This window comes from Pteropus vampyrus, unplaced genomic scaffold (genome assembly GCF_000151845.1).
Source record: "Pteropus vampyrus isolate Shadow unplaced genomic scaffold, Pvam_2.0 Scaffold354, whole genome shotgun sequence".
Lineage (NCBI taxonomy): Eukaryota > Metazoa > Chordata > Mammalia > Chiroptera > Pteropodidae > Pteropus > Pteropus vampyrus.
In genome coordinates, this window is record NW_011889135.1 from 246,772 (window position 1) to 273,135 (window position 26,364).

At 37.9% G+C, this 26,364-nt stretch overlaps 1 protein-coding gene across 1 annotated transcript in view; it reads left to right on the plus strand.

Moving 5' to 3' along the window:
• The window catches only part of DOCK8 (dedicator of cytokinesis 8), a 162,898-nt gene that overhangs the window by 26,861 nt on the left and 109,673 nt on the right, over window positions 1-26,364 (plus strand). Inside the window, exons 4-13 of the mRNA XM_023522678.1 lie at window positions 1,983-2,106; window positions 5,927-6,139; window positions 10,692-10,777; window positions 14,709-14,775; window positions 16,765-16,914; window positions 20,365-20,445; window positions 21,520-21,679; window positions 23,425-23,561; window positions 25,139-25,232; window positions 25,959-26,121. Of these exons, the coding sequence (XP_023378446.1) occupies window positions 1,983-2,106; window positions 5,927-6,139; window positions 10,692-10,777; window positions 14,709-14,775; window positions 16,765-16,914; window positions 20,365-20,445; window positions 21,520-21,679; window positions 23,425-23,561; window positions 25,139-25,232; window positions 25,959-26,121 (1,275 nt within the window). The remainder of the gene's footprint in view (window positions 1-1,982; window positions 2,107-5,926; window positions 6,140-10,691; window positions 10,778-14,708; window positions 14,776-16,764; window positions 16,915-20,364; window positions 20,446-21,519; window positions 21,680-23,424; window positions 23,562-25,138; window positions 25,233-25,958; window positions 26,122-26,364) is intronic.

Below are 26,364 nucleotides of genomic sequence, written 5' to 3' on the forward strand. Positions count from 1 at the left end.
TTAGGGAATTTTTCCCCTCAAAATTGGGTTTTTCAAGAAGAATAATCACTGATTCAGCATGTTGTCATTTAGGGTAGTGAAATCTTAGGATGCAACTTAATACTCGCCTGTATTTGCCACTACTTTGAGTTGTGTGGGTTTTTTTCCCAGGACATTAGATCACATGATGCTGTTTCTTTGAATCCTTAGAGAGAGTGCAATAAAAGTCATTTTATGCACTAGAAAAGCCTAGCCGTCTAGCACATACATACATGTTGCTATCTAAATTTATATTGGTGAGAATAATTTTTAATAAGCTAGCAGATTTGTTAAATCCCACCAGAGAGGAAGGCCCTTTCTCAAAGATCTGTTATACAATAGAAAATAAACATTATAATATAAAATAAAGTTTGGTCATATATGTATTTACTCTTTTTTACCACTACCATCTGCAAACTTAGAGCCAATTTAGAGCGAACTTAGAGGAGATGTTTGAAAGGGCTCTCCAAAATACCTTTTCTTAATCGATGTTTATAAACAACGTAATTTACATTTAAATTTTTTCTTATTTTGCTAATGTTTGGAAATCTCAAACCAAAAATTATGCTGGATATTTCTCTTGAAAGCCTTTCTAAATGTTTAGTCGTATTTTTTTATTCAGAGTACACCTTTTTCATTTCCTTAATTTTCCACTTCCCCATTTTGGCCCTTTGTTCACCCAGACCTGTCAATACAGATTGGGTCAGGGCAACGCGAGTGGCCAGGAGAAGTTGAAGATGGCCATTTATAGTAAATCTTGACTTGAACTAGTCACCAAGCCCATCATGTCTCTCTTCTAAGCTATTTCTTGTCTCCTTTTACTCAAAACAAATTGCCCATCTTCAGAGCATAATAAAATCCAAGGAGAGAGTCTTATTCTCCATTCTCCCCGCAGATAATACAGGACGTCTGAGATTTTTCTTTAATTAATTCGATCATCTAAAATTTATGAGATACTTGTTCTGCGTGTGCCACTGTATATAACCCAACACTTAGGCCCTCCCACAGAGTTATAAACTCTGTATTTGGATCATGCTAGTGGCTCTTCTACATCTCCAGCTTTATCTCTCTGCCATTTAATCTGCCTAATAAATCCTAACTCATTTCATGTTCCTCTACCAACTTGCTTGGTGGTTTTTCTAACAGTGGAGGAAATCAAACAAAAAGAGTGCATGTTTGTGCTGCTGACTTTGCAGCAGGTTTTCCGGGAAGGTCACAAAAATGGGGAATGCACACATTGGTTTCTGTAGTTACTATTTGCTAACTTATACCTGTGGCTTTTCTTATTATGAAATTATGTTCTAATTTAATAATAATAGTCCTAGGCAATATATTTTAAACCCTTTCCCTCCACATTTTTTAAACACAGTTTTAATGGAGTGCATGGAGTGGAGATTGAGAATGCTAGCAAAGATATTCAGTATATAAATCATTTATTTCTATTTTTTCTTAACCATGTCCTGCCTTTTTTACTCTTTAAGAACATTGCTGTGTGATTAAATGTTTTCCTCTATTTTTATCTTCAAACGAGCTTTATTTGCTAGCTGCTTCTGCACATTGCTAGATTTATTCCAGCCTCTTACACTAGAGTCATAGTTTAGCTTCAACTTGGAGCCAAATGCCCCATAGCGGAAATGACCACACCTCTGAAGTGGCATTTTCCCAGGCCATTCCTGCCTTTAATAATGAGCCAGCCAGGAGGCAAGTTTGTATCTCATTACAAGAGAGCCTTGTATTGGGCCTGGTGCATAATTAGATGTGAGGAATTACAGTTGAGCCTCTCTTTGCAAGATCTTTCAGCACCAAGTCTATGCATAAGCCATTACTTTTATTTTTAATCTAATGATTTTGCCTTTCTTCCTCCCTCCCTCCCTCCTTCCCCTTTCTTCTTCTCTCCCCCGCCTCTCTCCCCCACCCCTCTCCCCCACCCCTCTCTGTCTCTCTCATAATAACAACAATTAAAGACACCAAGGAAGTTCGGAGATTTGTGGCTTTAAAAAGACTGGATCCCGAAAAGATTTTCACAAGACGCTTCAGAAACAGACGTTTGAGTCAGAAACCTTGGAGTGCAGTGAATCCAGCGCTCAGGTATTTCCTATCAATAAACTTGGTTGCCAGGTTACTGGCTGTTCTGCCTATGGCGTGCTGTCAGTTTTTTCTAACTAATAAAAAGGCTTAGACTCATAGAATATTAGAGTAGGAGAGACTCTACCATCTGAGTCAGTGATATTTTTTCAAACTTGTAGCTACACACATCAGTGTTCAAATAAAAACCCAGAAACTTAGTAATTAAAATAGGTAAAAGTGGAGGGGCTCTAATTGCAGGGGTGGGGGCCCACCCCTGTAACATTACTGCAGAGACTCAGAGGTGCCCCTAAAGAAGGCTTCAGAGTGATTAAAAGCTCCACGCTGAGGAACCTGCCTGGGTTCTCTGTGATTCCACCACATGCTAACTCCATAACCTGAGGCAGGATAACTGAACTCTCTGGGCTTCCGGTTCCTCCCCCGGAAAACAAGAATGATAATAATAACTAACTCATGAGATTGTTTGAGTAGTAAATGAATTAACATGTGTAAAGCATTTAGGACAATGTCTCTTCTCTCGCTTAGTGCCCAATAAATGTTGGCTACTATTATTGTTGTTGTTTTTATTACATTTATGGTTATTATAGAGCAGATACAGTCTAAAAGTCAGCTTTATACATCTGTGTTTATAGCAGCATTATTCACAATAGCCAAAAGGTGGAAACAACCACATATCCATGGACAGATAAATGGGTAAACAAACGTGGCATACACATACAACAAAATACTGTTTAGTCTTAAAAAGGAGGGACATTCTGACACATGCTACAACATGGATGAACCTTCAAGTCATTATGCTAAGTGAAATCAGCCAATCACAAAGAACTAATACTGTATGATTCCACTTATATGAGGTACCTAGAGCAGTTGAATTCACAGAGAAAGTGGAACTGTGGTTTTCAGGGGATGAGAGAGGGGAGAATAGGGAGTTATTATTTAATGGGTATAGCTCTTTAGTTTTGCAAGATGAAGAGTTCTAGAGATTGGTTGCTCAACAGTGTGAATACACCTAACACTACTGAGTTGTACACTAAAAAGGTGATAAATTTTATGTTATGTATATTTTACCACAATTTAAGAAAAAATTAAAGCCAGTGCTCCAGTCCGTCCTGCCCATTTTATAATTGAGGAAAATAAATCATAGAGGAAGAAATTTGTTCAGGTTTGCATAGAACTTCTTCTAAACCAGTATAGTTTTTAGCTTTCAGGTGCTCTCACCATGCTGAATATAAGTAAAGGATTTTTTTTTAATAATACCTATTTTTCAAACAGCACAGTCTCTGTAGCCATGCTAGTTGCTTAATCTGAGCTCTATAGAGGGATCGACCATTAATGCTAATGCCGAATATGATAGGCTTACTGAGACCTAGAATATCTGTATGCTGTATTCTATGGGAGCTTTAAGGGATTTTTCATTGGTAATTTTGACTAAATTCAGTTTGTACCATAAATGATGACCAAGTAAACTGTTCCTTTTATCTGTCAGACAGAAGCTGGGGTCTATGGCAGTGGTTCTCAAACTTTAGCTTCCTCGGAATCTCCTGAAGGGCTTGTTCAAACAGATTTCTGGGCCCCACCCCAGAGTTTCTGATTCACACGGCGTGGAGTAGAACTTGAGAATCTGCATTTCTGATTAGCCATTTCCCAGGAGATGCATATACTGCTGGTCCTGGGACCACATTTGAGAACCACGGGTCTAGGGGGAAGAGTGGAATTATCAGACCATGAAGCTCAGAAGAGGGGCCTTAAAACTAGGACTCAAATCTCTGAGAAGGGAACGGGGCCTAGCTGGTCCTGTTAGTATCTCAGGATCCAAGAGGAAGGACCTCAGAGAGGGGGTATGTGTGGATTCAGACCTCCTAGGAGGGGAATTGCCCAGTGGATTCTGATACCTCCAAGGAGGTAAGTTTATGAAGGTTCTGAAAGTGCCAAAAGAAGCTCAAGGCTAGAACAACTGCCACTACCAAGGTGATAGGAACTGCAAGCAAAGAAGAAGGGGCCAGTCTCTTCTCCCAGCTTCAGCCATCTGGTCTCCCTGTTGTGCCCCCATTGGCATAACTTAAAGGGAGCAGCAGGCAAAGCAGAAATGTGATTTACTGAGCGCAGACCTAGCATCACAGAACAGAGCATAAAAGGATGAATTTGGAGCTGAGAGACAATAGGCGAATGACCAGCACACCCATAAAGCACACTTGTTCCTCCAGCATACTAACAGAGCACTCAATGAAGTCATTGGCTGGATTTCAGACCCAAGTGATAGAAAAACTATATATTTTTATGTATTAGACTAATACTCATCATGGAGAGATACACAGACCATGAAATTGCCAGCAATATCTTTCATTCTCATTCTTATGTACCTTATCAAGTGGAATGGTGAAGCCAAATGTCTGAATTTACATAAATTAAATACATATATGAAGTGACTCTATGGTATACATATTTCATCAAAATTAGATTATATACATAATGTTGTGTAACTTCTTTTTCATACAATATACTGTGATCATCTTTTCCAATGAATACATGTTCTTTTTTTCTTTTTTAATGACTGTATAACATTCCATTGTGTGAAAGTTCCAAAATCTTTTAATGCGTCCTCTTATGGGGAGCATTTAGGTTGTTTCTATTATTTTGTTATTGTGAACAACAGAGATGCTCTTATCTTCACATCTTTGCTCCCTTGTCCAGTTATACTCTTAGGGTAAATTCTGGAGATATACATATATATCTTGATATTCTTTTAAAGAAATTGGAAAATCCAATTTATTTTCCAAAGGTTTTTATAAATTCTAAGACAAACATAAGTGTTAATAATTAAAGTATTAATATTTATTATTCCTATCACATTCAGTTTAGGTAAAATTTATGATCTAGCAGAGTAACATTTTTATGAGGTATATAGATGTTACAAAAAGTATATCTTACACAGAAATTGTATAGTATAGTATGTCCATTTAGTAGAACTTTAAGATAACATTTTATCATTAACTTTATAGATATTTATAATAGATCCATCTTTTTTCTTATAAAATATCGTTGATTATGATTATATATTCTTTTCCAAGTCTTTGGTTAGGTATGTAGCTCCTAACTTCTAAAACATTTCTAATAAAATAAAGCGTTCACTTTGTTGCTGATTTAAGACACTTTTTTTCAAACATACTGCATCTAAAAGTGGATACTGCTTAAATAGCAAATGCTTTTCCTTTTTTTTTTTTTTTTTCTGGTGCTTATTCTTGTAATCATTACTAAAGTCCTGTAGAAAAGTGTTCCCACACGCATATCTCTGTCTCTGGAAAAATAAGACTCAGCTTTGGAGTTTATATAAAGTTTAATATGGAAGGCTCCTCACAGATCATCTTATTTTCCATTTTCAAACCCCAAGTTCTGGAGTTGTGATCAGGACAAGGTCCCTCTGTTCCCCCATCCAGACTCCTTTCTGTTACACCTTATTCCAGCTCTGTTTTGCTTGAACATGACACATGAGTGTGACTCATCAGAGACTTGGCTCCCATTCTCCAGAAAGAATACAACAAAAACTATTAGCAACATGGTGCTGTTTCCAAACCTTTCTTCGAGGATGAGTTTATCTTCATCCAACAAGTAACTACCTGTTTCCAGGTGAGAAGGAGACATTTATTTTAGGATGTTCAGTCCCGAAAGCTAAGATGTGATTCTTTTCAAACCCCCAGTTTGCTCAGAAATTCCCTAGGGCCTGATTCTATAATCACACATTGGAGCAGTCTTAAGACATCCCAGATTGCTTAGTTCTCATTTTAGACCCATGATCTTTCTCACAAAGATGTGTCTTTTCTCACAGGCAGGCCCCCGCCACTTAAATGGGCTGTGCGATGTGTCTGGGAAAGGCCCCCTCACTGCCTGTGACTTCGACCTCCGCAGCCTCCAGCCTGACCAGCGGCTAGAGAACCTCCTACAACATGTGAGTGCCGAGGACTTCGAGAAGCAGAACGAGGAGGCGCGAAGGACCAACCGGCAGGCCGAGCTCTTTGCCCTTTACCCATCAGTGGATGAGGTGAGTGTGACCAGCTCCGTGCTGGAGAATTTCAGTGACGACGTAGAGAGTCTCCAGGAAAATATTATTGTTCATTATTACTGTGCAGCAACGTCAGAATGCTTAATTGTGTGATTTCTGGGGCTTTTTTCACTATGGCAAGCCTGTGTGATAGCACAGTCAATTACTGATCAATTATACAAATGAAATTCCAGTAATAACTAGGATTTCCATAGTACTTTATAAAATACTTTCACTGATATTATCTCATAAAATCTTCAAAAGATTTCAGGGGTCTACATGCAGTAATCCCACTCAACCAGTCAAACTATTCAGTGATTTTACAGTTACTCCATCAAGACATATATTACTTAAACCTTGATGTTCTTTAGCGCTTTGTTAAGATTTTTTTTAATGGTCTCTGTGAATAATCTGAGACACCTGCTTTGAAAACATTCCAGTCTGAAATATCACAGCCATGCTCCCACTGCATAGAACGTCAGGATCTTGATTATCTGCTTCTTTATGTATTGGACCTGACCCAGAACAATTTGATTATTTAGGCTTTGTCTGTGGTCACTCCACCGGGCCACTTCGGGTGGGATAAAGGATGACCATTATTCAAGAGTGTTTCAGCTCCTTATACTGAGGCTCTCAATCTTCCCTTCTGTATGTCAGAATACCTACACTTCTGGGTCTTGCCAGTACAGATTACCATGATATCTCTGCTGTCCAAGTTTTATTAAAAATTCCATTGCAAGAAATAAGATTTGGGAAAATTTTGCATAAAGGATATGCCACCCATCCGTACCTCTAAATATTTCAAATTTGACCTTTGAATCAAGCAAGACCTTTGGGGAGCCTGATTCTCACACCCCTGAAGCCCCCACCCCCAAGAATTGTGTCTGCTGACTTGCCCTTTGATGAGCTCACCACTGGTCAGCAAAAAGACAATAAGGGAAACAGCAGTCTTGAGAGACGATATTGTGTTCACTTTTCAAATATTATTGAAGACGTTTGACCTACTCATCAACCAGCACCTGCCTCAGTGAGGATCCAAAGGGATCCCTCAAGCCTTCAGACAAAGAGGAGTTCATGTTTCCATAACTGAGAAAATGTGTGTATTAGAGATAGTGTGCATCTTTTAATCGACTCTTATAAATTCTTTACAGTCAAATTTCTGTTTACTTCTACCAAATCTGGTGGCTTACTTATTAGTGTCTTGAATTATCTTCAGCTTTCTTTTTTTCTTATCCTTATTTTCCAACCACTTTGGCTTTCTCGTCTATTTATTTTGTTCGCAATCTTGTCAGTGGCCTCAAATTCTTTTCTGAATGAGGGAGATTAAAAATAAATATGAATAGCGTGGACAATGTTATCATCTCCATTCTTCAGATTGCAAAGTAAGAATCAGAGAGCTTACACAACTTGTTCAAGACTCAACAGGTAAATTAAATTATAGGATGGAGATCCTAACCCACTATTTATCTGCATATGACTGCCTGGTATGTTGATACACATAATTGAAATCCAGAGATGATATCAACAAGCACCTCTTATCTCAGTTTCTCAGTTTCCATGTACAACTTTAAAACTTTTACCAGATGTGTCAAGAAATACGAAGTCTGACTGACTTGACCTTCATTTGTGTCCCTCTTCCTCCCAGTTCCATGATGGAGGTGCCAATATGTAATAAGGAGACCCAAAGTGGGCACCAGAAGAGAGAAAATAATTAAAGGGTGAGGAGAATACTTGTGTTGAGACATCAACTCATCAAAAGCTCCCTCCTGGGACTAAATGGAGGTTATCCAGCCTGCACTGATTATAATAATCAATCATAGACTATTTTAAAGGAATTTTATTTTATGGTCTTTGAACAATGCAGAAACTCAGTTGAGATGGAAAGTTATAATCTAGCCGAGGTCCTAATGAGGCCTGCTTTACTGAGTGGAGACAAATGCTTTGTAATTAGTGTACCAGATATTTGTAAGTTGTTCTGTCTAAAATGCTTGAGGGCTCCTATGCTAGCCTTTTAATATGTTGAAGTTGGACACACAGAAATTGCATTTGTACTTGTAGTTTGCACTTTCTTCAAAGAAAGTCCTGTGAAAGAAAGGTAAATTGTCATCTGACTTATTATGAAATGAAATTATATTATCATTATTTACTGGTAAAGAAAGTTAGAACTAAAGAACTAAAGAACTAATTATATTATCATTATTTACTGGTAAAGAAAGTTAGATGTAATAGAACTATTACATCTAAATCATGACAGAGTTTATTGGAGAGGCAAAAGTAGAACTCAGCCACCAAATTAGATGAAGTGCGTTCTTTCTCTCATTCACTGTGAGTCTGTAAAAGGTGTCCTATGTGTTGATCCCTAAGAAAGATGCCACTATACTCCAAATCATTAAAGAGTTTGTATTTTGGTTACAAGTGTCAGAACTCACCTAAAAGCAATTTTTTTAAAAAAAAAAAAAGGAGGGGGTGATATGTTGGCTCACATGATGAAATTACAGGTAGGCAGATGTAGAGCTGACTTTAGGATTCATTGGGCCAACTGATGGAAGAATGTCAGCTCTCTAGCTCTCTCATGTTATCTTTTTCTCTTTCTTCCTTTCTTTCTTTCTTTCTTTCTCTCTTTCTTTCTTTCTTTCTTTCTTTCTTTCTTTCTTTCTTTCTTTCTTTCTCCCTTCCCTTCCCTTCTTTCCCTTCTCTCTCTCTCTCTCTCTCTCACATACACACACACACACACACACAGCTCCCACACACACACACACACACACGCTCCCAGAAAGATGAAGACAGATATCCACTAAAACTTTACATTTCCTCTTCTGCTTCTTTGGGAATTCATTTCTATTTCAGATAACTGTAAAGGCTCAAGAAATTTATATAGGTTAGAAGAGGCTTAGGAAATATATCAATATGTAGACCTTGTTTAGATCCTGGTTTAACAAATTAACTGTAAAAGGTATTAAGACAGTTGGGGAAATTTGGAACTGACTTCATGTTTAGTGACAATAGAAATTTTTGTTACTTTTTTTAGGAGAAATATGGTATTACAATTGTATATTTTAAAAAGTCTTTATATTTTAGAGTGTTGTACTAAAATTATATGATGTCTGGCACCTTGCTTCTAGATTATCCAATATTGAGTGGGGGGAGATAGTAAGTGGGAGTATAGAACCAAGTTGCCTATGAGTTGTTGAAATTATTGAAGCTAGGTGATAGGTAGAAGTGGTTCATTATATTATTCTCTCTACTTGTATATGTTTACAATTACCCAAATGAAAAACTTCTTTGAAAAGATTTCAAAGGTTGAATCTAAACCAAATATAGTCTTAGAAACCCATAAGTGTCTTTACATTGAGGTTATTTTCCACAAAAGGAGACCTTCCCTTTCGGATGTATTTGTTCTGCTCATCCTAAAAGTTCCAGCTTGCTCTGAGGGAGTTCAGCTCAGTGTAGGCACCAGGACAGCGCTTCCTCTGAAACAAACTCAGCAACTCCACCCAGCAAGATTACCAGCAGATAAACCCAAGCTTGGGCCTTGAAGGAGAATAGAAGTTAGAGTAGAGGTGAGTTTACCACTTCGACTATCCCACCAAATTGGGTACAGAATTACCAAGTAAAGGTGATTTACTGCCATTTGTAAAAATGTTATGGTTGCTTTGGTGTATTTGTTGGGAAGCTCTCATCCTTTATAGCCCAGGAAAATACAATTACACATGGCTCTGTTCTTTAGAGTTTTGTGAGCTGCAGACCACTGACCAGTATGTGGGTACCCTACTGCAAGAGCAGGAATTAAAGTTTTCAGGGACTTGCACTGTTTATCTTTGCATATAGGAATATAATTAAGATACTGTGATAGCTTAGATTTGAATGCTAAAAGTTACAATAAGGATTTGATATTTCTCTTTAAGTTTTGAGTCCCCATGTGGTAAAAATAGACAAGTGTATCTCTTAATTTGTCCTTACTAAGCTTTTCTGTACTTAGAACTTTAACAAGTTTTAACTGGACATGTCTTTACAGAATCTATAAATTCAACCCCAAACTTCTATCAACTGTTTAAGAAAACTGAGAAAGGTACTCTGTATTATAGTATTGATGGTTTATAGCCTTAAGTGAACTATTCTGACTCAGATCTCAAGTCTGAAATGCACATATTTACTAGCAAAATCCTTGGCAGGAGAAATACTCTGAATGTGGACTTAGAGCAGCCAAAAAAAAAAAAAAAATCAACAATGGGCATAAAATTTTGCAATGCCATCTGGTGGATGTTACTAAGTCATATCCATGTTCACATTTCCTTCCTTCCTCAGTCCCTTTGTCTTAAATGCTTGGCTTTCTAAAAGGAGAAAATGTTTGCTGTAAATGCTGACTTTGAAGCTTGGGGCTTGGATATCAAACTCTCTTGTAAATGTCAAAGTGTTATTCTGCTATTAGAAATAAAGCAAATGTAAGTTGAATTGAGCAGTGGATGGCAGTCTTCCCTTCCCTGGGTTAACTCCAACTGGAAGTCCTCATGGAAACTCACTAATAATTTCTTTACCATGTGATTAATAATAGGAGGATGCTGTGGAAATACGTCCTGTACCAGAATGTCCTAAGGAACATCTGGGCAACAGAATATTGGTCAAGTTGCTGACCCTGAAGTAAGTATCATCAAACATACTAACCAGTACATTGAGGTCTATCTCGTCTTTTAGATACAAACTGTGTCTTTATCATCAGAGCTTGAATCAGGGAGTATCTCCCAGCACATTAACAGTGGGCAGCTGTGAGGTAGTGGAAAGAACAAAGTTTGGAGTCAGCTAGATCTCAATTCCATTCCTATCCAGCCGTTGACAGTCTTTTTTCTGTAATAGAGAGGGCAAACACTAAGGTTAGGTGTATAAAGCTATTTAGTGAAATGGTCCACATTAAGAAAAATAACTGTGAAAGCCAATGGTATGCTGGAGACAGCTCTGACTAACTCATGAGAGCTAATTGTGCATTTCTCTTCCCAATTCTTTATTCAGTGAAGTCACATTGGCAGCCTGAAATTGGCTACGGTGGAAGAATTTAAACATAGAAACCAGAAAATGCTACAAAATTAGAACCTTTTTGTTTTTCAGAGACTTGTTTATTAAACATTTACCAGCATACCACTGTTGAAACAATACTAAATGCAACTAAAACCCAGTCTCAGTGCCAGGGAGCAATAGAGAGTAGTGGGGACTATAGCAAACTGTCTTAAGGGGGCACCTACTAGCTAGGACCAACTCTTGTCATCCAAGTAAACAGGCCCGTTTTTGTCAGTTGTCTGATTTTTCTTCCAAGAGAGCTGGAAATCCAGATTCTTCTGCATAATTTTCTGACTTCTTAAAATTTTCCTCTTTCCTTTGTAAATAACACACAATTCAAACAAAGCATGTCTACAGTCTGGATTCATCTTGTGGGCCAATTATGTGCCATGCCTGCTTTAAAGCAATTGTCTCCAAATTTTTTAATTGTTTATTTCTATGGTAAAAAAAAAAAAAAAGTCACATGTCCTCTATATATTTGTATTAATTTTGTACTTGTATATTAAAATATTATATATACTATAAAACATCTATAGACAAGAAATTTTAAAGACTGAACTAAGTAATTCAAAATAAATTATAGTATTCTCTTTCTACATTCCAGTAGATTGTCTTGCATAGCCCCTGAAGTGCTTGTGCACCTCTCTGTCCTCTCTGCAGGCTGCTACTTAAAAGAATTAGTTCTTCGACATCTTCAAATCACAGACCCTTTTGAAAATAATAAGTTGTAAGTGCTCCACCTAAAGTACAGAAGCATAATTTTTTCATACTCTATTAGGAGTGTCATCCATCTCTTCAAGTCAGTTCATGGACCCCTTAAGCAGCACCTGGTTTGCAATAGGGCATCTGGATACTGGATTCAAGGCTCTGTTTCAACCTTGGGAACTTCTCTGGGATTTTGAGTCCTATCTCGTAAATCAAGTTGTTAGGCCAGATGGTCTCAAAGTTCCTACCTGTCACAAACTTCTAATTCTAAAGCATAGCCTCCCCAGTTTCTTTCTTCAGGACACAAGCCAACATGACTGCTCCCCGAGTTGTGGGGCCTTCCTTGGCATTGTAGTTCTTCCCCTGAGGCAATTCTACCAATAGGAGGATGGGGGCAGCTAGGAACTTTTGTTTTATAGGCAGAGATGAGCAGCCAATAAGCCAGCTCTGTATGAGGTGAGGGGTACAGAAAGGCAAACTCTAGCCCTAGCAAGCTGACTGGGAGGTGGGAGCCTCCTAGTCCATCTGCTGGAGGACTCGGTGGAAGTGGCTGTTCTGTTCTCATCTGCATTGTTCAGGAAGTCCACCCTATTGTCTGAGGCACTCACACACCCCCACAGGATGCACATCAGGTCACTTTTAGTTGCAGGAACTATGCCGTTTAGGATTGAAAGAATTCTCTCTTATGATCCTTATCACCAAGCCTTCTAGACCTTTCTAATAAATAAATGGCAGCTGTTCTCACAGATGGGAAAACATGGCCACTAATATAGGTGTATATTATTTAAAAAGCCAAATTGAGTCATTTGGATTTCTCTTGATGAAAATTGTGAAGTATAGTTTCTAGTGATATTTTCACCCAACTACCAAAGCAGAAATTAGGTAGGATTGAGGTGTTCACTCAGTGCATTTGGCCTGCTGACATGTCTTTAATGGTATCCATACAAACATACCTGCAAGAGAGATAGACTGAAGAGGTCATCCTAGATATAACTACTTTGAATGAACTGGATAAAAGAAAGCAAATTCTTATAAGTAAACCTAGAATGTTGAAATGTGAATAGTAAAATTTAATGATAATGTTAAAGACACACGTTTCTTTATTGATAGGCAGAATTCTATTTATACTACTATAGATTTTTATCAGCTAGGGAATTTTTTTAAAGTTATCGAGATCTGTAACTGTTTCTGTTTTGCTTTTGAGAAATATCTAAAGCCTCAAGCATGCAGAAAGAATTAGGATGGCGCCAATTCTCTAAATGTGTGTAGCAGTAAGAAAAAGAAGATGATGACAGAGTATTTTTCTATTTTGCATTTTAAGTGAGAAAATCTTTTAATTTAAAATTTAATACTATCTATGCAAAGTAACCTCAGCTTAAAGGAGTCTTCTTAGTGGTAAAACTTTAGTGTGCATTAAATTTATCCAAGGAGCTTGGTTTAAATGAAAGTTTGGGGAAACCACCACCACCATCTCCCCTAAGGAACTCTGGTTTAGGAGATTTCAGGTGGGACCAAGAAACCTGCGTTTTGACAAACTCCTTATTTGCTTCAAAATACTAGTTTCTGGGAACTACACTTAAAGACACACTGGTAGAAAGAACTCAGGTTCTGTGATCAGAAAGAACTGGGCTCAAAACCTGAGTGTACCTAACTTTGTGGCCTTTGGCAAATTACTTATGCTCTGTGAACCTCAAAAATGGGGATAATATCTGTAGTACATTATTGTTGTGAAGCCTAAAGGAAATGACATGTGTAAAGCACTTATCACAGCACAGTCACAGGTGTTTGACAAATGTTAATTCTCTTTGTTTCTCTGAACCACAGAGAACTTAACACTCAGTACCTGCCTAAGTAAATTACAGGAATGTACAGACCTTTTTGTATCAGAGGGTACGTAATTAAATACAGATCAACCACGCCAGGTAATAGCTGGTGAGCCTGGGCACAAACATTCTTCTGAAAAAGTTGTCTTGTATGTTGAAGCTACCAATGATAAGACCATCCTCTCACACATACCTTGAAACAAAAGTTGGCCTAATTTGCCTGCCTTCTGCAATAGTGGTGCTCCGGGATTTGATTACTGGTGCTCTCAGCGACCAATGTCATGGGCCATGCGTATCTTTATAACATGAAGCAGGATTATGCTTTGGGGAAACATTGTCTTCAAAAACCCACCATTTTTCAAGGAGAATGAGCAATTAGGACCAATATGAGGGCTTCTCTTTCTAGCTGTCACTAGGGCCACACACCTCTGTGTTTGTTAGTAGTGCTCAGTCCCCTCCCCCTGCCTCAACTCAGCAATTCCCCTGGCGATGGAGTTAGGAAGGGCCCCCCAACCTGCCTTGGATGGCTGTGCTGTAAATCTAAGGAACAGCAACCAAACTTTTCTTTTTTTACTATCTGAAAAGTACCATCTCTTAGAATTGCATAATAGGGATTCTTAGCCTAGCAATAAAATGTAAACTGTAAATAAGGCCTTTACCTAAGACAGAGACTTGACTCTCTGAAAACACAGCAGCTACAGTGGCAGGAAGCGCCATGCTGGATCAGACCAAGGGTCCATTCTGCCCATCTTCTCTTGTCGTGCCACCAACAAGCACTTTTTGGGAGAATGTGCTACCCGCCATGAACTCAAATGATTAAGAATGTTCCACATTTCTCCATTAATATCCCAGTGTGATTCTCATATGCATGGAGGTCAAACTATTTCTGAAAACTACTGATATTTTAACCAGTTTATATATTCAGGCACTTTCAGAAAATTCAAAATTATCTTAGTTAAAATCATACAGATTTTTCTCTCTTTCTCTGACAGGTTTGAGATTGAAATTGAGCCTCTGTTTGCCAGCATTGCCCTCTATGATGTTAAAGAAAGAAAAAAGGTAAGAAAACAAAAAATAACCCATTTCTGAGGGCGCACATATTATTGATGAGACTTTGGGTTCATATTTTTAAATTTCACTTCTATTCAGCAAAACCACATCAGATTTGAAAACAAATGGCCTTTGATACACTCTGTTCTACCACCTTTGCAGTTTTTGAAGGAATGATCTGGGAATGTTAGTGATTTATGTTCTCCGAAGACTCTTTAATGGAAAGCATGCTGGAAGTTGGCCAGAGGATGGCTAGATGGTTAGGAAAAGAGAAATGATATAGTAGCGTGTGGACTACACACAAAACAAAGCAATTTGAATGTTTTTGACAAGCTCAGATATGCATGTACTGTTTCCTCATTTGGGGTTTTTTGCATTGTGAAATAGGCTCATTATGAATGAAAGGCAACATATGCAGTAAAAGTCTAAATTTGCCACAGGGTGAAGACCTCACCAACTGTAATGAGCTTTTAATTGAAAAAAATTCAAGGACTTAAGACTTCTCCATGAATGTGTGATTACTTGGTCATTTTGTAACTCCTAGAGGAAGACAAAAATAGCAAAATCAGAGTAAGATGTTTCTGCTCCTCTTTATCCAAAACTGTCTGTATTTAAGGAAATAAGTATCTCCTGAATAAATATTAAAAATCACTGAGACTTGTATTAGTGTAGGTTAACAGCTAAAATAAAGAGACTCCCAAATTCCATAGTTTAAGGCAGTGGTTCTTAAACTTGACTGTGCTTCAGAAATACCTGGAGGGCTTGTTAAAACACAGGAGAGACCCACCCTCAGAGTTTCTGATTCAGTAGGTCTGGATAGGGCCTAAGAATGTGTATTTCTAACAGGTTCCCAAGTGATGCTGGAGCCGTTGGCCAGGGAACCACATTTTGAGAAACATTGGCTTAGAGAAGTTTCTGGCTTTGTTTGTTAACAATCTAGGGTAGGATGTGCTGAGTCAGCAGTGGTCTGCTCCACTCAGTCATTTGGGATCCCAGGCTGGCAGTGGCTCCTCCATTCTCCCAAAGTCATTTTTGTCACTGCCATTGCAGCCCCCGAAAAAGGGAGAAAATGGGCGAGGAGGCCTGAATGTTCGACGTATCACTTAATGCTTATGATTCATTGGAAAGAATTTAGTCCCATGCTCACTCCTAACTGCAAGGGAGGATAGTAAATGCAGTCTTTACCTGGGCAGCCAATTCTCAGCTATAACTCTATTAGTGATGAAGCAGAGACCCAACTATGCAGTGGCTCATAAGTGGCTCACCACTGAGCCAGGGAGCCCATCATGTCATGCTCTTGCTCAAAATCTCTAGTGGATCCTCACTATGTGCAACATTAAAATCAAACTCTTTAGCTTCCATGCTTGGCTTTCTTCAGTATGGCTCTCATCTGCTCTCTTTCCCTCTCTAACCTAGGCAGAGTCAAGCTGGACTAGTCTCTGTCAACTAAACTCACTGCATGTTTTCCAACCTCTGAAACATTTCTGTATTGCGTTCTCTCCCTAGTTCATTGTCACCCTCCAGCTCTGCCCAACAGAATCTTCTTCCAAGGCCTATCTGTCTCATGTTTCCTCCAAGAAAAGCATTCCTGATCACCTCCACTGGATGTGATCACTCATCCTGTGTAACTTCCACAGTGCTTTTTTGTACTAGTGTGGTCACTTATATTTCACTCTTCCTGTAGTTTGTGATGCATTTGCCTTTTTTTTCATTTTTGATTGTATGCTAATTGAGGGCAGAATACCTAGCACATCACTGATACTCAGGAAATACTGGTGAGTTAATAAAAATTTAAATATTCCAAAGAACATATCGTAAATTGCTCTAGGGATTGTGACAAAATATGTATCAGGTTTTCCAGTGGTCACTAATCATAAACCATGGCTACAATTATAGTTATTCCTTTGGAGAAATTTCTCTGGTTTTTCACTTTGTTAACATGTTTGGACTGTGAGAGCAACAAGTCTAACTTATTTTCATTTTGCTACTCATTTACAGATCTCAGAGAATTTTCACTGTGACCTGAACTCTGACCAATTTAAAGGATTTCTGCGTGCTCACACGCCCTCTGTTGCCACATCAAGTCAGGCAAAATCTGCAGTATTCTCGGTCACCTATCCATCCTCAGACATCTACCTAGTGGTCAAGGTAGTTAAATACAATCTGATTTGCACATTCTGATGTTCTCGTTTTTGCGTTATTCCCAGTGCATGTATCGAGTGAAAGGTGTCAGACTTACCTCTATGTCTTTTGTGAGATTCACTTTGTTTCCTTCTTGACTTATCCCTTTCCCTTTACCAGCAAATTCTGCATTGAATATTAGAACAGCTATGGGTTTTGGAGTCATACAGTCTCCATAGTTTTGAATGCTGGCTTTGCAACTTGGTTGCCATATGACTTTGGGCAATTACCTACCTTTTCTGAGACTTAGTTTCTTCATCTGTAAAGTGGGGACAATAAACCACCCATAATGGGTGGTTGTGATTACAAAATAAAGCCTGGTACATTGTAGGCACCCTTCCTCCCAACCAACAAAAGCAGCCTCAGTTATCCAGCTCCGGGAGGGAGGCTGCTAAGATGAAAATCTCAGATAGTTTTCTAGTGATGCTCACATTTTTCCAGTGACCCATTGTTAAATGTCCACAAGCCCAGGCTCCGGCAACTTAAGGTGTGGGCTATATTTTCCAAGTTTCATTTGCCCTTTTTATCACCATCTTACAGATTGAGTAGGTCTAGTTAGAGTCAAAATCTGTGGGGACAATTATAAGTAGAAAGTCCTTTCATTCTAGACTGTACTCTTTGCTGATATAAGAAATCCAGAGACTTTTTCTACACACCAAAATGACTCATTAGAACTTAACAAGAAGCATTGAATATTTTACTTACTTTAAGTAAAATAATTAGTTTCATTGATTCTTTACCCCAAAATTGTAAAAAAAAAAAAAAAAAAAAAATCTAGTTGTTTTGATTTCATGTAAACCCAGAATTCTAGGTTTGACATCCATAAGGATTTTAAAGAATTTAGGTGTCTTAGAAGTCACTTAACAAATGTCAGGTGTCTTTCCATTCTAGCTTCCTTTCCCCCGTTTTACAAGACTCTGTAAGGTTACTACAGCTTGAAGGGAATTTATTTAATCTTATGGAAACTATAGTTAAAATTCTGTTGCTAAAAAAACATATCTATTGTTGTCAAACTTCAATATGTGTCCTATTTGTTGCAATATTACTTAAACGTATAAGAAAATTAGCTTATAGCCCACTCTAAAAGCCCTGTAGTTAAATTCAAAATTCTCTTGCAGCCTAAGAAACCAAAGAAACCAACACTACTAGTTCTACAAAGCCACATTTTACTTCAAACTCTACTTATCTGTGGATGACTTTATTTTGATTAATTCATAGTAACCTGCTAAATATCAGCAGTTATCTCTGGGCTACTATTACTACTAAATACATTCCAAATATTTCAAATGAATAAATGCATTCGTTGGCAATAACTAACATTCTCTCAATTGTCTTGATATAGTTAAGAAATTTAAATCTACTCATACAGTCCCTGGTTTGCTTCTGATTCATTTTTCTTTTCCATGATGCTATCATTGTAGCTTCTGTCTCTCTAAACTTATAGTAAATGTTATTATAATATCTAGCACATATATCCAGGTAGTTGCCATTCAGTAAAGAGAAAGGCATTCTTTCTTATTTTTATTCTCAGACTAAACACCAGTATCTAAACAGTAATTTAGTTAAAGTTAACTAGTTTAGTACTAATATAATATTGTTTTCAAGGGTTTTTTCAGGCTTAAAAGTTTTGTTTCTCAATTGAAGGCGAGAGAGTAAGGATGAGAGTGAATCTGATGTAAAACTTTAGAAATATACATGCCAGGCATTGAACCAGCCTCTACTGAATAGCCTTTTTTCCTTAAAATTTCCCAGGTAATTTTGAGATGCTTATTTCCCCTACCTGCCTTGGTTATGAGGACTCATTTATTTCTCCTACACATAAATTGTGAAGGACTTCACAGTGGGCTATCATAGCAGCTTGCAGCTCCTTCTCATGAAGTAACTGGAGTTACCCTTGTCCAACTCAGTGAAGGAATAGTATTTGCTGGTCTGGTCGAATCTGGATTCTCCCCCTTCCAGATTCTGAAGATTCTTCTTCTGTAGGTTCCACACAATACACTACAAGTGCATGAAGCCATGGAATTCCCCTTCTTTGCTTTAGAGTCCTGATTAAAAGGTTCTTTATCTCTGTCCAAAGTTTATTTTTGGTCAGAGACTTATTTTTATCCATTGACTTCATGGAAAAATTAGCTTCCTTCCAATTTGCTCTACAAGCTCCTGACTATGAGTTTCAGGAGAATAGGGACCAGGTTTATTGCATTCACCACCTATCTCCCCGCCAGCCACCACATAGAAGGTACCCAAAAAATATTTTTTGAATGAACGAATAAGTGAATGACTGCTGACTAACAGAAATGCCAGTCTCTCGCTCAAGTGTTATGTGTCTGTGGCATCTCTCAGGAAGATCGGCCTAGTCTTCATGCTCTGGCAATGGAAAGGGTTGTAAGCTTCCTTTGAGAGAAGAGAGACTTCCTTCTTGTAGTCTCCCTCAGCTAGGTGCATACTGAGCAGCCTCATGCCACTTCCTTTGAAACTTCGGTAAGCACCTCCATCACTAGGCTATTTCTGGTTTAAATGTTTTGTCCCTACTTGATAGTGCCAATTAAGAATGTGAGCCTGCTGGAATATACTGACTCAAATTTCTTTTTCAAGGATCATCTCGACTAATGACACAGGCTAATGGGACTACATCTACTTTTTTTTTTCCTCAACATCTTATGTTAAATTAAATTTTCTTGGAGCAGAGGGTTAGGAAATTTCAAATGTCTCCTTTTCTTTCTCTTAAACATGGTACCCAAATTTATGACCAGCAGATCCTTTACCTGAAGCGAAATCAAAGAGGATAGTTCACAGCGGTAGCATTCATTTATATTACCAGCCAGTTAGCAAAGTGAAAAGCTGCACCATCTCACTGCTTTTGGTTACTTTCCAAGTCTGTTAAATCCTAATAAGAAATATAGAGATACAATTACAAATAATTTATTCTGTTCATTTACTCATTTTGTGGAAGGTTTGAGTCCCCAACCTGACTTTTATAGAAGTCATATCTCTTTTTAACATTGTAAGCAATAATAAAGAAAATGAGCTTTTAACTTCCTCCATATGTCTCATGGGTTTTGTTTTACAAAATAATTTTTATTGCATTTTTTATTGTAGGCATAATACAAGTTTATTGTTTAAAAATAGAAAATACACATAAGCAATAGGAAGAAAATAAACATAGCACATAAACCCACCATACTAAGACAGCTACTATTAACATTCACTGTGTATCTACTATCATCCTTTCAATATGCCTTTCTGATTTTTTATAAAACTGCATAGTACTCTTCTAAGTAATTTTTAAAATTAAAAAACATATATTATGGACATCTTCTCATGTCATCAAATATTGTCACAGAACATCCTTTTGATGGTTGCATAGATTTCGTTATATGTATGTAATTTACATTGTTTTAATACTATTTTTCTTGGTAGATTGAAAAAGTCCTTCAGCAGGGAGAGATTGGAGACTGCGCAGAACCCTACATGGTTATCAAGGAAAGTGATGGTGGAAAGGTATGACACTTTGAGTATTGCTAAATGGAGACGTCTTAGAAAATGCAGATATTTTTCAGAGCTGTTCCACAATATAGTTAATGTGGTGTAGTCCATAATATGTCCCCATATGAGACACGATTGAATTGTATTTAAACCAAAGAAGAAAGAGAAACTGGTCTTCGATGGTAACTTTTAAAGAAATAAATTGTTAAACTCAACAAATGATGATATACACACCAATGTCTAATTATAAAACTTGACTAGGGCAAAGCCACATCCTGTTCCTTTGGTTCTGACCCAGCTGGTTGGAAGGGCCACAGAGACTCCATGACACTAAACAGCGCCAAAGCTCTTCTAGTGTTTCTCAACAGCATGGGCCACCATTTTTTCTGGTAGGATACTTGGAAATTGGCTGAGACTGCTGTACATAATAAATTCATTAGCACAAAATAGGTCCTGAGCCTATGAAAAGCATATCTTTTCTCAGCACCCGATATGATTGTTAAAGCACGGCCTTTCTGAAATGAGACTTGCCTAATGAGCATCATACTGCAGACTTATAAATTTTAAATAAGACTTACTGAACTCGAGACATTTTTAAAAATCCACCTTTTATTCTGAACTTAGAACACCTTGGAAGTGTTGTCCACCTAACAAGGAAATTGTTAGGAACATTTGTAGATCTTCCTGGAGTTTTCCCAGGCAACTTTTGAAAAACAGGCTCTCTTGAGAGCTTGGTGGATGATACACAAAACTTTTTATTCCAAGATTCTCTCATGTGAATTCAAGTCATGTAACTAGCTCCTAAAAGAGGCCCTTGTTGATTAGCTGGCATAATAAGCCTTGTGCTTTTTTTTTTTTAGCTGAAGATGTATTTAATAGTTGAATGTAGCCTTTCTTTAAACTCCTCTTTTTCTAGTCTGTATTTCCTTATCAGTTATACAACCCAGGTTGTGTCATTTTTCTGCCTATTCATTCTTTTTAATCAGTAGCGTAGGGAGTTTGGAGATGCCTGTCATATCCATGGCAAGACAGCTGACTTGGTCTGGTGCCATATTGTTTTTCTGCTTGTCTCTTCCCATTTTCCTCCAGGGTAAAGAAAAGATTGAAAAATTAAAACTTCAAGCTGAATCCTTCTGCCAACGTTTGGGAAAATACCGGATGCCCTTTGCCTGGGCTCCCATAAGCTTATCAAGCTTCTTCAGTGTCTCCACCCTGGACAGGGAGGTAACCGACGTGGAGTCCATGGTTGGTAAGACTTTCAGCTGCAGTGGGAAGGGATGGGGTCCCCAATGTACCAATTCCAAGGTCAACAGTTTATTAGTGGAGATTTGGGGGTATAATAAAATGTGGGAAATGGAAAGGAAGAAGGAAATGAATAGGATGAAACACTGTTATGGCTGGATTATAAATGCATGATTGGACAGTGATCACCCTAAATTATCATGTTTGTGGAATTTAAATATACTCTTGTAGTAAGATTTTTGGTTGGAATTTTCTGGTCAGTTTGACAGTTTAAAAAGTTAATTTTTAGTAGCCACTTCCTCTTAAAAGTAAAATCCTTGAGAATAACAAGAAAATATAATAACCATCTACAGCGTGTTAAACAAAGGCACCATAGTTGGCTCCTAAACATAAGAAGAGCCACTGTCATGGGCGTTTCGAAAAGCAAAACTCAGGTTTCTCAGCAAAATTTCTAGTTCCTTAGAGTTTGTTTTGCCAAGTGCAATGAAAATGCATGCCAAAAGAATATTTACTGTTCCAATTTGTTGAGCATATTTCTCTTTTTCATCACCTCACCCTTGATCTAAATATAATTTTTTTTAACCAGGTTGGGTATGAAACTGTTCAAGAGGGTTATAGAGTTTTCAAGTCAACTCTCCCCCACCGGCGTCAGTTTCTATTTTCCTAAATGTCTTGTATTCGGCAAATATTTAAGTCTACAGTCACATTGCTCATGCATTCCTTAGCTTTGCCACTTCTGAAATTTTGCTTTTAGCAAAGGAGTGGAGGAGGGTATTTTGTTATTGCTGCTGCTATTCTGGAGTTATTGGTGCATAATTACCAGTCAGAACTCCAGGGTTATTTCTGTTTATTAATAACAAACCTCACTTTAGTGCATTTTGACCTCATACCACAATTTTTTTTAATGCCAACCTCTATGTAGACCCAGGTAGGCATTTTGAAAGAGTTATGCAAAGAGTTTAACCATAAATTTGATGATACCATAAATTCAGGCATAGGGCTTGCTGGGGAGCCAGAAGATACAGTGTATTATACTGAGGAAGTGTGCCAAGAATTAAGGATAAGAGAATGTTAAACACACAACAGAGTTGGCAATATTAGAGTTCTAAGCAATTTGACTATTCACAACAGAACCCTTGAGTTTTACAGTATAAAAGCAACAGGAGTCTCACCTAAATCTCAAAAAAGGGATAAGAAACAATTAAGCAGAGTGTTGGGGTCCCAGCCCAGGTCTGGGTGTGACTCAGGCAGATCACTAGGCAGGTCAGCCAGGTCTGCTGCCTGATTCACACATCGAGGACAGAAGAAAGCTGAGATTCAGAATATATTCAGGCTGACTTTTGTGTGTTTGGGTCACAATCCCAAATGCCTTCAAGGGCATTTGAGTACATGCCTCTCCCAATGGAATGCAAATGTAAAAATAAAAGTAAACACTGTCAACTAAATAAAGCTTATCTACAGACCCTGTTCTGGCTGCAGTTCTGGACTCCTGCCGGTGGCGTCTGGCCTCCCCTCCATGTGGGAGGGGACTGTGGCTGCGCCTGGCATCTCCTTTGGTCAGAGGAGGATTAGGGGCTTCAATTGGAGGTTTAGAAAAGTAGGGGCCAGTGGAGGGAATTTTCATTCTAAACAAGAATGGCCACGTTCAGTGTTCTATTTAGTGACTTTAAACATATCTTATATCTGGTAATATTAATAACATTCATTCAAACAGAAAGGCATACTTTGGAATGACAATTGTTTTCCTTAAAGGGAGAAGCTCTGTGGGTGAGCGGAGAACTTTGTCCCAATCTCGAAGGTTTTCTGAAAGATCCCTCTCCTTGGAGGAAAATGGGGTTGGCTCCAACTTCAAGACCACCACCATGACCATTAACAACTTTTTCAAGCAGGTATCTCTCCATGTGACAGTGTGTGTGGATTTGTCCCCATAATGTCATGGGTGTTGGAGCCCAAAGGGGGAGTATAGACAGTGATTAAAAAAACAGGTTAATCTCACCAAGCCTCGATTTAATTATCTACAAAACAGGGACGATGGTGCTTGCATCATGTGGCTTTTGAGAGGATTAGAGGACATGAGGCATGTAAAGCTCTTCTCGGAGTGCCGGGGATATAGCAAGTGCTCACTGAGTGTTAGCTCTTTTAATTGAGAGAAGGATTAGCTCCCATTAATACAAACTATCCTATGTGAACTCTCATGGTCAATTTTTTATTAGGCTATGAAAAATCTGACTGAAACATTGTTTCTTCTTAGTCTCAGGGTTTCCTGACCTGACTTTTGTCCTTGTCACCGCTATTGCATGTACAGGCTTTGCAGGGCTGCCTACTTGCTAAGAGAGGGTGGCCACTGCAGATGGTACTCTTCATTAGCTCAATAAATATTGAGACTTTCAAAAACAAAGAATTTCCTAGAGTAATCAAGTTCATAGAGACGGAAGAAAGAATAACATAAAGTAGAATGATGGTTGCCAGAGCTTGGGAGAAGAAGAAATGGGGAGTTGCTATTTAAAGGGTACAGAGTTTCAGTTTTGCAAGGTGACAGAGTTCTGGAGATAGGTTGCACAACAATGTAAATTTACTTAACACTATAGAACTGAACACTCAAGAATGATTAAGATGGTAAATTTTATATTATGTGTATTTTACTACAAAAAAAAAAACAACACTTCATTTAAATTTGGTTTGACTCTGTTTTAGAAAATTTTCCATAGCTCTGTATTCATAGGGCATTTCAAAAGGTTATGTTAATAAACTGAAATGTAGAAGGGATGCTGAGGGGTCTGTGCCCCATGCCACATAATAGAAATAGCATGGGACCTCAAGGGTTTTTCTTCAGTATACACCCCTTCCAATTGTATTACCTGAGGGTCAAAGTACTTGACTTAATGACATCTGAGTTTTCTCATCTGAATTTGAAAATAAGATACACCCACCTACCTACCTGTTGCAAAGATTAGAGTTCTGCCCATGGGTCCCTTGGCAAAGTGCCTATCCCATGTAGGCACATAAAGGATAGTATGCTTACCTTCTTAGTCAAGACGAATGTGAAGAAAATGAGGATAGGAAAAAGATGGAAAGATGCCTTCTTCATCTTTAAATCTCTGAAGAAGGAAGTAAACTTATTCTGTATTATTCCAGGAAGTAAACAAGCATCAATGGGCTTAAGTTATAGAAGGAAGAAGAAGCTTTTGGCATAAATTTCTAATGATCAAACAGGCTTCCTTAGAAGGCAGTAGAAGCACCGTTCCCAGAAAGATAATGAGAAGCTGAGTAACAAGTCTGAGAGTGGTAGAGAAGGAATGTTTGACAAGAGGTTGAACTGAATTACTTCAGCATTGCTTATAATCCTAATTTCTATGAAAGGCATGTTACAATAAAATGTAAAGACGTAAATCTTTCCAGAAATCACTGGTCCCTACCCCAGGAATCAATAGTGCATCCTCACTAACCCTGACTTCTCTCTTGACAGGAGGGAGATCGCCTTAGTGATGAAGACTTATTCAAGTTTTTAGCTGACTACAAAAGATCTTCATCCTTACAGAGAAGAGTCAAGTCAATTCCAGGTACAGATGGCTTATCTTTATCCTCTTAAGCTGTGCCAAGGTCATTTCTGATTAGAGACATTATCTGGCTAGTGCTAAAATTTATAAAATCACGTTTACCAAGTGAAATATGGGATTTTGCATTTGGAGTTAAGTCCAAATTGATCCACCCCTTTGGAAAATCTATTAATATTTTCTATTCTATTAAAGAATTATTTCTGTAAATAAATATCCTGCTTTAGTTAGGTTTCTCAGGTAATTAGATATTTTTGAACAGAAGAGCCTCTTTTATCATTTAAAATATTATACAGAACTCTCAGTATAAAATGAAAAGTGAAAGTGACATGCTTTGGTAGAAAGTGAGGGCACTTTCCTTATCCTCAGCTTAACATCCACTGAGGCACTTCTCCAGCACCCTGGGGTACCGGGGAACTCAGTTCAAAAATCATCAATAGTTAACTGGATACTATTACAGTGTGGTAGTTCTGGAAGAGACTTTAAAGATCCTCTAATCTATTTCTATTCATTGTACAATTTATTGCTTTTAAATTTCTAGAAACTAAATCCTAAGAGTTGTCATGACATACTTTTTCTCCAACTGTAGAAAACTAGCTGGAAATTTCAAAAGTTTTACATTCCCACAACTTATCCTTATTTTCATAAAAGAAATATGCTACAACAATCTTTCTTTATTCCCTTGTAACTTGACAATGTCTTTAATAAAACAGTCCTATTTTCTCCCTCTAGGCTTGCTCAGACTGGAGATTTCTCTAGCTCCGGAGATAATCAATTGTTGTCTGACTCCTGAACTACTGCCCGTGAGACCCTTTCCTGAAAACCGGACACGTCCACAAAAAGAGATTTTGGAATTTCCAATCCGGGAAGTATATGTCCCTCATACTGTGTACAGGTAAGAAAAAAAGGCTCTTGGAAAACTGCTGGACCCACATTTAGAGGTTTGTTTGGATAATGCTTTCATCATCCTTTGACATACCATCCTACTTCCTAAGTTTTAGGGAAAATGAAACATGAAGTTTATGTAACTATAATTGCTAGATCACTTTCTAAAAATGGTTTACTTTTTTTAACTTAAGAAAGTGTTACTTCAGTCATAATTGGAATTTAGGATTGTAATGGACATATTTCTTCTAGA